The 16,608-nt window shown below is 36.5% G+C and overlaps 1 protein-coding gene across 4 annotated transcripts in view; it reads left to right on the plus strand.

Moving 5' to 3' along the window:
• rnf220a (ring finger protein 220a) overlaps window positions 1-16,608 on the plus strand; it is a 508,473-nt gene that overhangs the window by 334,495 nt on the left and 157,370 nt on the right. For all 4 annotated transcript variants that reach the window (XM_060830505.1, XM_060830506.1, XM_060830502.1 and 1 more), the window contains exon 4: window positions 15,423-15,468. In XM_060830505.1, the coding sequence (XP_060686488.1) occupies window positions 15,423-15,468 (46 nt within the window). The remainder of the gene's footprint in view (window positions 1-15,422; window positions 15,469-16,608) is intronic.

The raw sequence follows: 16,608 nt of genomic DNA on the forward strand, positions 1-16,608 counted from the left end.
CAGCCTATCTGTCTTCAATATGCACATCACTATTGCCAGCTATTTCATAATGTAACAGGAGCTGGAACACAAGAGACAAGAAATGCCACACTGCTTGCAGAACAAATAATTCCAGTGGAGAAGTACATATGTCACAACTTGACTTGTTGATTATATTAAGCAATCAAACATACACAACTTTTTGATGTAGAATGAAAAGGAGGTGGGTTGCTGTTATGATTAGCTGGAGTATTGGATGCAAATATGCCTAACACTTTTGTAACTTAGGAGAGATCAGATGTAACAATGCATGTGTGCAAATTAAGACTTCCATAGAAATAACATTTAAGATCCTAAGTGTTTCACATGTGTTAAGGGAGGGGTCTTGTTTGAGTTTGTAACCCTAGTTCTGTTTAAAACTTCCAATGTAAATACCATCAGTACAAAGCTGAGACCATTTCAGCCAAGAATGGCAACTGATCGTTTCTCATTAGTACATGTGCTAAAACAAGGATCTGAAGTGCTGTGAGATCTGTTGTTTTCAACCCCAGTCCATGTAACAGTTTTGGATGCTCCAACTACTGACTTCAACATTTTTCTTACAATCTCGTGGTATTTCACTGGTACACAACTTTAATAATAGAGTCTGTCATAGAGATGTACAACACAGAAACAGACCTTTCGGTCCAACTTGTCCATGCCGACCAGATATTTTAAATTAATCTAGTCCTATTTGCCAGCATTTGGCCTGTATCTCTCTAAATCGTTCCTGTTCATATAGCCAACCAGGTGTCTTCTATGTGTTGTAATTGTACCAGTCTCCATCATCTCCTCTGGCAGTTCCTTCCATACACATACCACCCTAAATCTTTCCCCTCTCACATTAAACCTATGACCTCTCATTTTGGACTCCACTATCCTGGGTGAAAGACCTTAGCTATTCACCCTATCCATATCCCTCATGATTTTATACACTTCTATCAGGTGACCCCTCAGCCTCCGATGCTCCAGAGAAAATAGCCCCAGCCTATTTAGTCTCTCCCTATACCTCAAATCCTCTAACTCTGGCAACAACCTTCTAAATCTTTTCTGAACCTTTTTGAGTTTCACAACATCTTTCCTATACCAGGAAGACCAGAACTGAATGCAGTATACCAAAAGTGGTCTAACCAAAGTCCTGCACAGCCACAACATGACCTCCCAACTCCTATTCTCAATGCACTGACCAACAAAAGCAAGTGTGCCAAATTGAGTGAACTATTTTCAAAAAGATTTCTTTAAAATATTTTTCTCTTGAAAATGTCTAGTCAATTAAATATATGATACATGCTATAATTTATAGGAGCTTCATGAGGCCATGGCTGTATTGGTGTATAAACTGTAACTCAGCTGTGAATTGCACTTGCTAGTATATCTTATTCAGTCCTATAGATACTGAGGTGGTTTCAACAATGTTTCTAATTAAGAAGAAGACTTCAACCATTGGTCCCCCACTTTTGTAAATCAATATTTCTTTAAATTTGAAAATAAATTGTACACTCAAGTGTGGAGATTATGGGACAATTTGCTGATTGGTATTGAAAATGGTGAAGGGTTGGGACAGAGTTGATAAAGCATTCGGCAGTGCTAAGGACTCTAGAGCTGAGGGAAAGAAGATAGAAGATTAAAGAATGAAAACAGGAGAAACATGTTACATAAAGGAATATGAGACTGTTGTTAGACTGCTGAGGTTGGTAATTAAATTAAAGATCATTTCAACTTTGAAAGATAGGTTAGATGGGCAGAAAAGAGAAAGGCTAAAGGAATATGCGTACAGGATGGGAACAAAGGGTTGCCGCCTGGTTAGGTGAAACAGTCGGTTTTAATTTCTGAGTATTGAGGTCCATGAACTCTATATTGTCATGTGAAGGTACTGGGGAAGAACAATGTCATTAGTATCAAAATAATCTGTCTAATGCTCCAGGATCAGTGTTTCCAGCTGAAGCAGAGGCACATACACTTTAGGTAGACGGTGGATGAAAGGCAGAATAAAATTTTTTTTTTCTTCGCTAGTGCAGTCCCATCTTGCACTGAGAATTGAAAAATATAATTGTACTTAATGATAGATGGAAGCACAAATCAGGCAATCAGGCAGAGGCAAGGCTCAAGAAACCATGACGGTGCCTTCAAGTGAACAGTTTTGTTATTAATTAGATGCATATCCTATAATCCTGGGAATACAATGCCATACTTGCAATGAACCAGCTGTGTTACTGTCATCTAGAGGTACATTCTCCAACTGGAGGAACAACTGAATGTTAGATAGACATGGACAGAGATTTAGTTTGTGATGCTTTGGTCATCCTTTTCTTTGTTGGACTAAATGTTAGGTTGGGCTTTTTCATTTCGGAATGTCTAGCTATTAAGCCTACACATTGTACCTTTGATCATTGCATTATAAAGACATCATCGACCACAACTTTCATATCTGTCATAAATTTATTTTAACTCAAAATAAAAGGATGTATTTTATGGTATTGCATGTATTTTGCTACACTGGAAGATTTGTGGATCTCTTGCATGATACTTGCGATTTTGGTGATCGCTTAGAAAGCATTGGGGAAGTAGATCCTATAAAAAAGGTACTTCATTAGGTACATCAATTAGTTTTATTAAAATCTAAACCAATAGATTGGAAAATTTAAACTACGCAACACAAAAGCAATCTACCCAGTTCACATCACAGATTATCCTCGATAGAATAAAGCACAGAAAATATTAATAAATTAACTGATGCAATAGTCGCAGTAGGATGAGAACAGATTGTCCAGTTTGTTGTGTCTCTGTTCCTGCACTTGTCAGCTTTACAGCTAGCTCATTTCAATTTGCCCCAAGGCCCTGCTGACACTGTGTGTATGCACAGAAAGTTAAATTCTCCTCTGATCAATAACGAAGAAGTGTTCCTTCTGCCCAGTCGATATTTTTTTTATCTGTCTTCTGCCCCATTCTGCTGATGGCAGCTTTTGTGAGGAAAGTCACTCAAGGGCACCAGGCAAGGCTCAGCTACTTTTTTTCTCCCCCTGCTAAAAGTTAACAGATTTGGCCTTTTGCTAATAACAGCTTTATGATTTATCTCTATTTTAATTGGAAAATTTGTGAATTAATTGATTTTTCTTACTTTCCAATTAACATTGTAATTGGCTGTGTAATAAATTCTACGGCACCCTACAAATGAGGGTTGACATAAAGATTGAGGGGGACATGGGAAGGCTGCATGACACACCCTATGATCTAAAAACACTAATAAAGCATGTTATTTTAACATATCCCTGGGTGAGCTTGGAGGCATAAATTCACAGCTGTGAGGTTACAGGAACTGACACTATTAAGTGCTTTGACAGAAAGTTCTGACAGGTCTCCTCATGGGCTGACCTGATTGATCTATAGCTCTGTCCATTGACAGCCTCAGGAAAGCCAAGCCAAGAGGGAGAAGAGATCAGCTTCCTGGTGCAGGAACTGACTTGCAAAGACTTGGGGCAGCTGTAAACAAGTGACAGGGCATAACAGGACTGCACTGTGGGTGTCAGGTACAAGGCTGTGTAATGTCCTTATCTAACATATTTTGGCAACTTATTAGGAAATTGTCAGAGCCAGGTTAGCTATTTTACAAGAAGTGAATTCCTAAGTTTAAGAAAAATGTTTTCCTTGCCTGGTTTAGACTTTTTAAAAGATTTTTTTTCATTCATAGTATTAACAGATTAGCTCTATTCTCTATAAAGTAGAATTAAAAAAACAGATTTTCAAAAAGGCTGATTTCTTTGAATTAAGAGTTAAATGCACATGAAATATTAAATCATGAAATACTGTGAATCAACAACTGATGCACAATTTTGCACAGTTATGTTCAGACTCTGAGCATATTGAAAAATCATAATCCTTTTACATGTCTTGTTTACTTTTGCAAAAGGTATCACTTGGATTTTCTGGATTGTTTTAGAGTGAATATTTCCAGTTGTATAACAAATACAAGTAAATTCCAAGTATTTTTAGTGTAACTTCCAATTTCTGTTTTAATAATCACATTACTTCATATTTCCTAATGTTAACTATTTTTTAACCCAATTCTTTGCAGATTATGTAAGATTTCAAATGATATTGGTAGGAATGTTTTTGGCAGTGTTGGAAATATCTCTGATGACATTATCTTAATGCTTGTGGTGAATTACATTAGCTGCACACTTAGTAAAGGAGAATTTAGATTATTCTATTTGTATTTCTTTGAATATTTCTAAATTGAAGAAATGACTGCAACAACTTCACAGCAAAACAGTAAAATAACAAAAGAGGTTGAGAAATAGGGTATGATTTATGTAACAAGTTACTATTTTTATAGTAATCAGAAATAACATTTGAATATCTAAATAGGAACATAAAATATATTAATAGTTATTTTCTGGGACTGGTGCTGTAAATCATATCATCTTTATGGCTTCTGACTTGTATTCCAGCCTAAACATGTGTTAGTTTCAATTTAGTTATTACACATTGAATTATGTTCCCTACACATTTTTATGAAGAATCTAAACAAACTATGGAAATCTAATTGCAATTTGACATCATGTTTTAAAAATCCTGTGCTTCAATTATCTTCCAACGTGAGATATAGTGCCCCCTGATGCATGTGCGTATGCACTAAGAAAGGTTAGAGTTTCTAATACGTTCTTACCTCCCATATTATTCCATTGACGAACAAGTAATGACTGAGAGGGCAAGAAAAATGGAACTTGGTGGCTGGACAATTTTTACTCCAGATTGATTTTTGTTCTATAACTTTCCAGAGAAAAGAAACTGTTGATATTTAAGAAATGTGGTACCAGAGCCTGATAATTAATTTTATTTGATCAACACTGCTATCTACAATCTTTTGTGAGTTAGTCACGTTATCGTGTTTCAGTTTTAATAGAAATTATGCAAGTCTAGAATGATCTGTAAAATAATCATTGATTATTGACTGAGATGTCATTTAGGTTTTAAGGCCAGATTGAAGATATTCATCAGTTCCATCTGCCATCACCCTGGCTCTACAAATGTGTTTTAATTAACACAATGTGTCCTGTTTTCTTTAGGCTGAATTTCAGATTAGTTGAGTCTCTTTTTAAAGAGGCAGCAAGGGTAATTCTGATTTATTTTAGGTATTTGCTTATGTAGGGAAATGCCTCGTGATATGTTAAATGTGAATGTATGAGATGGGAGCAGGAGGTAGACTATTTGACCCTCTGAACTGGGTCTGCCTTTAGATTAGATCATGGTTAATCTGACAGTGGCATCAACCCACTTTCCTGGCTACCCTATGTAAATATGAATATTGTATGTGAAATTTAAATGTGAAAGTTGAAACATAGTATTTCTTTCAGCATTTGTTGCCCATCCCTAATTACCCTAGAACTGAATGGCTTGCTAGGCCATTTCAGAAGGCAGTTCAGTGTCAACCACGTTTCTGTGGGTGTGGGCCCACATGTAAGGAAGGCAGGTTATCATCCCTAAAGGAGTTCCTCTTTTTCAGATGAGTTATTACCACAACTGATTATAGTTTCCTGCTCAGTGTTGCTGAGACTAAATTTCAATCCCACTTTTATTAACTGAATTGAAATTCCACCAGCTGCTGTGGTGGGATTAAACCTCAGATACAGAGCATTAGGCTTGACCTTTGGATGATTAGTCTGATGTCATTACCAGTGTCAAGATTAGAGTGGTGCTGGAATTCCTGATGAAGGGCTTTTGCCCAAAACATCGATTTTCCTGCTCCTCGGATGCTGCCTGAACTGCTGTGCTTTTCCAGCACCATTCTAATATTGACTCTAATCTCCAGCATCTGCAGTACTCACTTTCTCCTTGATAACATTACCATGTTGGTGACACTGAAGATGCTGTGATTATCGTTAAAATCTTGAGCAAAATATAATGTGGGTACTGCAAATCTGAAATAAAAGAAAATCCTGGAAATACTCAGTATCTGTGGAGAGACAAAAGAAGTTTCACAAACTTGGAATCATACAATAGAGGCCCTTTGCCCCATCGAGTCTGCACCAACAAATCAGTGGCTTTTGTCAAATCATTTGATGGAAGTAGTTGACCTGAAATATTAACTTCATTTCTCTCTCCATAGATGCTGCCTGATCTGCTGAGTTTTTACAGTTTTTCTGTTTTCTTTATCATTGCTTTTATTTACTCACACACTTGAAGGCACCAGAAGCAAGTGTTAAACCTTATTTACATATAATATGGATTAATACCTGCTTCAGTTGTTGGCCAAGGGCCAAGGTGCGATTTGTGGTGGAAGCGTGCACACATATGTGGGGATTGGAGACAACATTGGTTTCAAACAGAATCTAAAAGGATCAAATGATGAGTGTAACTGATCCCAATTTTGCAATCTTCAGGTACTAAAATAAATGTAGATACTTACTGGACAGACCTGTAATTAGTTGTCAAGATATGCATCTCATTAATGAAGAAAATACTGGCACAGTCATTCTTTTGGCTTGTGCCTATGATTCTCCACTTCGTGATTTATTCGTTGTGTATTCCAGATAGGAGTTTAAGTAGCAGGAGAATCAACGTTTCGGGCATGAGCCCTTCTTCCCCAAGAAGGGCTCAAGCCCGAAACGTCGATTCTCCTGCTCTTTGGATGCTGTCTGCCCTGCTGCGCTTTTCCAGCAATACATTTTTCAACTCTGATCTCCAGCATCTGCAGTCCTCACTTTCTCCTAGGGGTTTAACTAGCTTAGTTGGCTGGATGGTAAGAATGATGACAATAGCACAGGTTCAATTCTCACACCAGTTGAGGTTACTGTGAAGGTCCCACCTTCTCAGATATGCCTCCGGTGATGGGCAAGGTGGCCCTCAGGTTAAACTCACCGCCAGTTGTCTCTCTCTTTTTTATTAATGAGAGAATAGCCCTATGATCCACTGAGATTATGGTGATTTTACAATCCAGAGATGAGAGACGCTTGAAGTCCAACATTGCATCAGCTCTCCCATTTGAGTGACAATTGATGGAAGTCCAAATTAAAATTTCCAACTTGGTCTGCTTAAGCTATAATACTTTAATCACTTTAAATGAGATAAAATAATATCAATCCAAGTAATTCAAAGGATACGGTGTTCCATTAGGAAGCATAACATGACCAGCACAAAGGACAGAAATTCTAATTTTTTTGTTCAAGCATGCAAAGATATAGACATATTTCCCTGAGTAATAGGTAGGAGCCCAACATTTTAAGCAGCACAGGTGAAGGTGGTCTGAGTAAGTCCTAGCTTTGGGCTCAAAGCTAGCAATGTGGATAAATCGCACAGCCTGTACTTACTCTTATCTTCCAATAAAGGATTAACAAAACTGTATTATACAAACTCGATCAGAGCATAATACACAAACATATATTAAAAAATCCTTTTGTACAAGACAGCATTATTAGATTAAAGCATTTGTGTCCTGCGCAGCACAAATAATGGCAAATAAGCTTCCATATGATTTTTCTTATCTTGTGATGAAGAGGATGAAATGTACAAAGCTAACAGCAGTTGTGTGTGTGAGGATCAGAGGAAAAGTATTATTGCAGCACTTAGCTGGTAAATTTGATGTAAGCTAACACTTCTGATAGGTTTTAGATGAGTGTTTCATTATTGAACATTTAGCTCTGAGCATTCCCATCTCTGTAACACTGATATATTATAACCTTTGTTTGCGTTCAGCTTTGTTTATGGGTCCCTCACCAACAAGAACTCTATCAAACAGCCAATCCCTCTTACACTACCTTATATATCATGACACAAAGTATAAAACACATTGATTATGAGTCCTCACTGCAAAAAAAATGTATAAAATTTCTTCTCTCTGAACCATTTTTGGACATACCAAGACGTCTTTTATTACACCTATTATTAATGACTGACGATGAAAGAGCAACATTATAGTTGTGAATAATAAAAAAAATTGAGGAGGAAAGGACAGCAATGGAGAAGCGAGGTTACTCTGGCCTTTAAGTATCTCAAGTAGATTCATGTCTCAGTTCAAATAGTGAATCAAAGAATTAATTCAAACATGTAAAGCTTTTATATGGTTGTGCTCACAGAACAACATTTCAGTTGCATTGTTCTGAACATATTTTTGCAAGAATTCTTTGATATAACTCATTTCCTGTGGCTTTTTATAAGTTAGTTCCTTCATATGTATTTGGAATGATACCCAGTTATAATTTTGAACCCCAAACCATCTTCTAAGACTAACACTTTCAAGAACTTAGTTGGTTTTGTAGTGTTTATAATCTTTACAAGTGCATGCCACAGACAGCACTTTGCAGGCCACTTTGATATGGATAACTTGAATTGCAGATACGATCAGAAGTTCTGAATGGTTTTTGACTCTCTGGCACAAATTGTATGGATAGAGCAAAAAACACAGGAAGGGTGGGAAATCAGTCAAATGCCATGATCAATGTTAGAACTACTAACACAGACTGTGGTACATTTGAGGTTTTGCAGATGGAGTTTATAGATCTAGGCACTGGGTTGGAAAAACCTCTTCCAGATTGTGTCAGTGCCATACACTGGATCCATTAGGTGGACCAAGGTAAATGTGCAGACGGAGGTAGAAAACATTCATATTCCTAAACGCAGCAGAGATTTCTAGAACAAGAGAAGACATCAGTCATATCCTTGTTGTAGTAGACCAGTGGCTGGCTGGAGATGGAGTTGGAATGTAAAGTTTGGTGAAAGCTATTGAAATAGGAACAGAAATATAAATTAAAATATACAAAGGGAAAATACAATCAATGTGAAAAAATAAAATAAATACACTGAGATAGTGAGGGTCATAAAGACTGGTGCAGAAGGATCGTTACATGTAAATCTAAGTACAAAAATGAAGGTAAAAAGATTAAAGTTACAAAAAAAGGCGTAAATCTGAGTTCAAAATATCATTGGATTCAAAATTAGAGTTAGAAGTGAAACAATTATAGTATAACGATAACTTAGTCAAAGTGGGGAACTTTGTTTTACCAATATATGGGATTATTCATTAGATAAGGATGTGGAAAAATATGGCTTGATGATGTTCTGGAAAGTGAGCTGAGCCAAATAATCAATGTGGACAATTGATGCGAGAACAATTACTATATAATGAGCCTAACATATTTGTTACAGATAAATGAAGGAGATAATCTGATTCTGAAAGTATGGAAAGATCAAGATGTTTAAATCAATGGGCTATGATTGCTTGTTTACTAAACTGTTGCTAGAAGTCAGAAAGACAACAGTAGAAGCACCAGCCACAATTTTTCAATTTTCCTCAAATAGATAATTGGTGCCAAGGGTCAGGAGGGTGCTGTTGGAAAACTTTGTGTGAAGGAAAGAGACAAGGATAATATGGGTAAAAATGGATTAGTTGTTTTTCAATCGGAGATAATTGTTTTGAGATAATTAGGAATACAGTAGGTGCACAGTGTTCTTTTTTGGAGGCTTTCAATAATTATTGTGACGGCTTTATTTGAAACTTTCAGGCACACAAAATAAGAACAACATATAACAATACAGATATAAAGTGCCTGATGGCCAGAAAACAAGGAATTTGTTCTTGCATAGGCAAGAGAAAATATATGTATGTACAACATTGGCTGTTGACATTAAAGCATCAGAAAACATAATGAGAAGGCAGTAAACATACCTTCAAGAAGACATATACATTTTGGAGGATTAGAAAGACAGATGGTGGATGAGAAGAGATCAAGGCAGAGAAATGGGTTTGAGTTACTCTGGACAATGCCAACACAGAGAAAATGGGCCAACTGGTATCCTTCTGGGGTTCTGATGGTCAACTAGAAGGTAGTGGTCCTGTGATATCACTAAGTGAATATTGTGAAATATGTATACCTTCTAGTTTTATATGATCTTTTAGTCATAGAGATCCCCTGGCAGCTTACTCTGAATGTGTAAAATTGACTGGAAAGTTAATTATATTGATCATCAGAAATGGGACACTGCAGTATTGTTATACAACAAAAGTGAGCTTGAAGCTTGTTGAATACACCAGGGACTTGAACACTGCTCGATTTCAAGTATTTCTGGGCTGTGGCCTCACTTCACCCTTAGAGAAAAGGACAATAAAAAAAATAATTTAAAGAAAGACATTGAAAGTGCTGCTCTTCACCCCTCTCCTGTGTTATAAGTAGAATCACATTGGATAATGCCTGAATGCAAAACCCTCAGTCTAAAATCCAATTATTCAATTGGTTACGCTTTGAACGTTTGTGGTTTTCAATTAATTATTTCTTCTTCACAAGACAGTACTAAAAGCAAGTCAATAATTTCCCCAAGAAAACAAATATGTAAAACTCAAAACTGGATTTTTCTTCCTTTTTCAAAGGAACAATTAACTTTGTTGAATGCTAATTTGTGAGCATTGATTATCACCCCAAAGCTGGAAGAAGCCAGTTATCATTTTTAATTGGTTTAATTTGATCTATCTTGCACAAAGTATTAATGACCCTATTTGACAAAATGCATAACAGGCTTCCAGAGATATTTGTGATAAGTTGCATTTTGACAACTAACATAATCTGTCCCTTTGTTTTCTGTGAATGAATTATCGGAAGAATTGACATCACCTCCCAGACAGCATAGTACTCTCTTTTTATTCTCTTATTCAACCAAACAGTCTGCTAGGTTTCACAACAACTCTATAGAAAAAAGAGATAATCTGCCCTTTTTGGTTTTTCCACTTTTTACTTTTCCTTTCCTTTCTCTTTTTCTTGTGAACCTGTTAGTCTCTTTTTGACTTCTTCAAATTGTCACTGGCAGGTTGTAGCTCCTATGCTGCCTGAGAAATATGTGAATTTGAGATTTTATTTCTTTTAAATCCAGTAAACTGGATTATAAGGAAGACAAAAAAAAACTCATTTGGGCTGCATTATGTACATGATGAAAAGCGAGATGCATGACTGGACAGTGGGAAGGCAAGGAATTTCAAATCCACTTTACATCTGTGCAACCCCCTCCTTTTTTCTTTCTATCTCTCTGTCTCAATAATACTTTCCATTTCCATAATGCATTTATTACATTAGTCTTGCCTTATATCAGAAGCTTTTTTCTGTTTCCCTGGTTTGCATGCTGCTTTAAAACAAAATATCCTGGAGGAGCTTAGCACCCCATGTCTTCAAGAAGCACCTTCAATGCTTATTTCAAGGCATCCGGCCATCTGCCAAATGAAGGTGGATTTAATCTTGTAAAATTAAATTTCGCTCTGCTGACATACTCGTAGGCATCTGCGGCTGAGCGCTGCGGACAAACTGAACATGACAGGAGCATTGTTTTTTGTCACATCTACTGTGTTGATCTTTTCAAAGTCTCATAAAAATTTATTGATGTCCCTGTTTGCAGCCTAGGATATTAGTGTCTGCAGCACAGATATGATTTGATCTGTCTTCCCTTATTGGCGACCAGCGCTTAGTAATGTTTTTTAATACTTGCTGTCTTATAATCAGTCATTCCCAAAGTTGCAAGGCGGATGCAGTTAAGATCTGGCCTTTATAGTAAGCTGGTTCCCCCCTGAGGCTGATGGCATTGGTGCTCTAAGTATGTAATTTTTGTACAATACATTCTCAAGTAGATAGATGTACTTTATAGCATTTACATCATTCAACAGTTAAGTGTGTGATGAGGGAAGGGGAAGAAAACAGTTACAAATTTGATGTGACAAAAGGAAATCATTATTTCTCGGTGCTGTTTTCGTTTGCAAAAGAATAATGTACATCTGCCACTGCATAATTACTTTAATAAAAAATTTATTTCCAACTCATTTTCTAAAGCTGTATAATTGTTTCAAATTGAACTTGTCTAAAAGGGGAAATTTCATAAGGGACTAGATTGAAACTTCAATAATTTAAATGTATAATTGAAGAGTTTTACTTCAGGGTAATTAATAAGAAAATTCTTCCTGGCTAGAATACAGATTAATATGTTCTAAAGGTTAGTAATCTGTTTTATAGAAAACTAATAAAAAAGAATGTTCCCAGAACGGCACCAAATATGTTTTGTCACAATCTATCACACACATCTGTCCATTTGTCATTATTACTCTGATAGTAGTTTGTTTGCATTTCTTTGGTGTAATGTTGATTACGTGGTTCTATATAGTATGAACGTTTTTAGTGGGGTGCAAATATGAAACCTGCTCCTAAGGCTGGTAAAAAGGACAGAGTTCTTATTTGAGAAGATATAAGTCAGTACGTCCTGATACTGCTTTCCTCCCTGTATAGCCTCCTGCAAAATCACACCCATACTTTTCCACAGAGATAAAAAAAAATCCCAGTGGAATATCTATAAAGTTGTAAAGTTGATTTTCACCTGCTTGTATTACAACTGTAGTCTTACATTATTTTGTGGTCACCTTGTAAGAGTCACAGTGATTGAGTACCACCATGCACATATGCATAACAAACCATAGGATTGCATCAATAATTCCAAAAACTATAAATTCTTAATCTCATTTATTCTACAAAGGGGCACTGAAGAGAGAGCATGCACCCTTACCAAAGAGAAAGAGGGATAGATTGAAATAGAAATGACCTGCTGAGTGTTCCCCTGCAAATACTATGGCGGTGTATCACAGAGATCTCCTTCATTTTCTATTTGGGGGTATATGTGTGGCATGGGAATATTGAGAGATGGAAAAGTGGAAAAGCATAAATTTTCTGCAGGAAAATTAGCACCATGTCTAAATCAACAATATACTGCACCATGGGGCACAAAATCATAGGTTTCCATGTGAAATCAACCACAATCCACATCCTTTTTTTACATCCACACACCCAGCTATGCTGTGGTATAGCAATTCTAAATGACAGACAGTCCTTGCCATACAGTGGAAAATGGAAGTCATTCTCTTGCACCCTGGGAGGTCTGGGACCTAGTCACATGATTACCTGCTCAAAGCCTGGGTTTGTAGTGCTTTGAAACCAAGAAAAAAAGAGAAAAAAAATCATCTCATCACCATATCTTTTTTTTTAAAAATTGAAGAATTGTATTTTACAAGTACGTTGATATTGAGAGAAAGGAAAATATATGGAAGTTGTAGGTTATATCTTTGTATTGCATAGAATATAGTGGTCAAAAATGGACAGTAGTTTAGAGCAGAACAAATTCTGTGATTATTATTGCTGTAATGGTATATGTGACTGCCTGATAAATGAATATCATTATCTCTTAAATGAGTGGAAATTGAAAATCCCAAACAACTTTTGTTTCACAGCATATTAGCTGAATTCTTTTAACTGTTTACGCCTGTTAATTGAATTCATTTTTTTTGCCAGATTACGTATTTTGAACAGGCTTTTAGCCCAAATGACCATCTCTTTGAGCAAAGCAATCATCTCTTCTGTTATTTGTACAATGTCTCTATTGGCAGTAGATTAACTATAATAATAAAGGATGATTGTAGAGTGTGGCCACAGGTCTATCTAACAGGCTGCACCATGGATTGAAAGGAAACTGTTTTACAATTTTAATTCCTGACAGGACAATCCTTCAAACTTGGCTATGCTATTTGGTGCAATCACTGAGCATAGGTCAAGGTCTCCAACAGAGACAAGGAAGGAAATTCAGTTGACCTTCATGCACCTCCCAGCAGATGGCTTTGGTGAAGATGTTGGAGGCATGATAGTCATCAGCTCAGCCTTGCATTCCAGAAGGTGAGGCAGAAGTGAAATATTTTAACATTGGGAATACTTGTGTCAAACTAAATGTTTTAGAAAGGAGCAACTTGATTCGTAACTTTCTGGAAATTAGGGGACACTTAAAAAATATATTTAACAACCATTTCTGATATCTTCATGATCTCTCTGAGAAGCTGCTGTTTCCCAACCACACATTTGCTAGGAAAATAGGGCTTGAATGGCAGATAAGCAATAATGACAGGCGATGTGCATTTAAGGATGAAGTGGGAATAATGTGCAGTGTATGCGGGGACTTGGGGATAGATGGGGAAACGGTGAGTGAAAGATTGTAAAGAAATGCAATGGTGGTTTCAGATTGACAATACTGACTTCATTCATTCTTGCATGTGGCAATTGCTGGTAAGGCCAATATTTATTGCTCACCTCTAAGTATCCTTGAGTTGGTGCCAGTTCAATCATTGCAAGAATAGCAGCTTGGTCCATTTGGTGGCTGTTCATTTCATAGCCAAGTATGTATATAGTCACTATGTAGCTGTGTATCAGGAATCACATATAAGTGAGACTAGGTAAAGATGGCAGTTTTATTTCCCAGATAGGAAATTAGTGAACTTGATGGATTTTTATAGCAACACAGAGATTTGATGATCACTATTACTAATGCCAGTTTTTAAAATATTCTGGATTTATTTAATTAACTGAATTTAAAACCTGCCTCTGCAGCTGTATTTGAATTCATGTTGGTAGGTTATCAGTGCAGGCATATGGATTATTGATGCAGTAACATATTCATTCTGCAGTAAAAAAAATCTTCATCCAACTTTATTCATTTAGTTTTTGACTGATTATTCAAACAATTTAGAAAAGTTAACTGGCCCTATCAGTGATCACATAAGGATCAAGACCAAGAGACTGTAAGAAGCAGAGTTGTTAGCTGATTGAAGAGCAGCACATCCAAACATTCAGAAATTACATGAACTTTTTTTGTTTGATTGTGAAAAGAATTGCAATCTGCCACTGATCAGTAACTACCTGCCACGAGGTTTTCAGAGTAACTGTCCTCCTCATGTGGAGAATCAACCGACTTCTTCCCTGCATCTCCTCCGGCTTAGGAATTCTCTTTGTGGGAATCACAGGCACAAACCATTTATGTTAAGCAGATTATATATTTTTCCTTGAATCGCTTTTAGTTAGATCCCAGAGGTGGCAATAGAAAGGATACTATCTCTTTTAATGCGCTATCAAATGACTCAAAGTAATATTGCCCAGACCTCTAAATCAATGTGATAACTGACCTTTATAATGCAACTCTCAACTTTGTCTCCTAAATCTATTTAAAACAACTTGGAGTTTTGGTATGTGGGTAAAAATGTTGTGCAGCTTGATCCGTGGGTAATCTTGAAATCCAATTTTTTTATTTTTCTTGTGCTAAGCAGAAATAATGTCACTTTGACATGTGTGCACTTGGACAGCTGATGTGCTTTCGATGAGATGCAATTTATTGTGTGATATGTTATACAGAAACTGCCAAAATGCACATTTGATTATTTCACAGTACATGTAAATAATTATAATATGCTTTGCAACAGTTTGTGCAGGGAAATTTTGGAGAAAAAAGGTTATAAATAATAAAAAAGCATTAGCATGTTGTAGTTGTGCTCAAGCAGAAAATTATCTGGAACTGTGGGCAAGACATGAACTGCAATAAAGTAAAATAATTATTTCCTGTTTCTTCAACAGTAAGCATTCCATGTTGAAGGACAGCACAATCCAAGGGACTGTGAAGGTAAGTGAGCCTGAGTTAATGTTAAAAATAACAGGAGTCATGAAGGAGATGAGGAAAATAGATTGGAAATAAACAAGAAGGCAAAGAAAAGATAGGCAAGATAAAAAGAGAGAAAAAAAAACATGCATGAGAGAAATAAGCGTACAAAGGAAATGAGATCAAGGAACTAAAAAAATGATGTAGCATTTCAAATGAGTAACTGAAAGAAAGACAGAGCTATAAGGTACAAAACCTGAACGAAATTGAGAGAATTCAAAAGAGATACTAGGGGACAGATCCTTTTAACTGGCATGAGAACAGTCTAGTCCCTGGAGCACCTCATTTTAAGTTAAGTTAGAATTAAGTCCTTGTTAAACAAGCACTCTTCAAGGACTTTCTGCTGCCTTAGAGTGGGATTAAGGAGCAGAAAATATTGTGGGCTCCCGTCAATCCTCTGTAAGAATAAGCTGTTAAAAGGCAGCACCATCAGATGACTAACTTTCGGCAGCTACTGTAGCCTTTATTGCAGAGATCTTTCTCCTGAATTTGTTGATGCTGTGAGAATATTAATGTCAAGGACTTTTAAAGGGAAAATTTACAAGACCATTTTCTTTTCTTCAAGCATTCCCTCCTTTCCTCTTGCATCAAGGCTTTCTTCCTTATAACTCAGTGACTGTGTTAAGCCGATGTAATTGGAATAGAATTAGATATTAATAAAGGGTATCAATAAACTATTTTAAACATATTTTACTTAGTTTATTAAAATAGCAATGAACTAAAAAGCTTCTGCAGGTCTTGAGCCATTGGGTGCACAAAATTTTATCAGACAGTATGGCCATTTGGCTTTTTGTATTGATGCTAGTGTTCTGCACGAGCAGTTAAGCTGGTTCCTGTCTTCATCCTTTCTCTGCAGCCTTACTTTTTTTTCTCTTCAGATAAATAGCCAATTCCCTTTTGAAAGCCATGGGTGAATCTTCCTCTACCACACTACCAGACAGCATGGTCCAGTTCCTGACAACTTACTAAATGAAAAGATTTTTCGATTAGTTCTTCTCCGATTCAAATTTCCACCTATGTGAAATGTTTCTATCTAATTACACTGTCCCACTAGGAGTTGAACATCTTTATCAAGTCTCCCCAAAATCTTTTGTTCTGTAAGTA

Source organism: Hemiscyllium ocellatum, chromosome 9 (genome assembly GCF_020745735.1).
Source record: "Hemiscyllium ocellatum isolate sHemOce1 chromosome 9, sHemOce1.pat.X.cur, whole genome shotgun sequence".
Lineage (NCBI taxonomy): Eukaryota > Metazoa > Chordata > Chondrichthyes > Orectolobiformes > Hemiscylliidae > Hemiscyllium > Hemiscyllium ocellatum.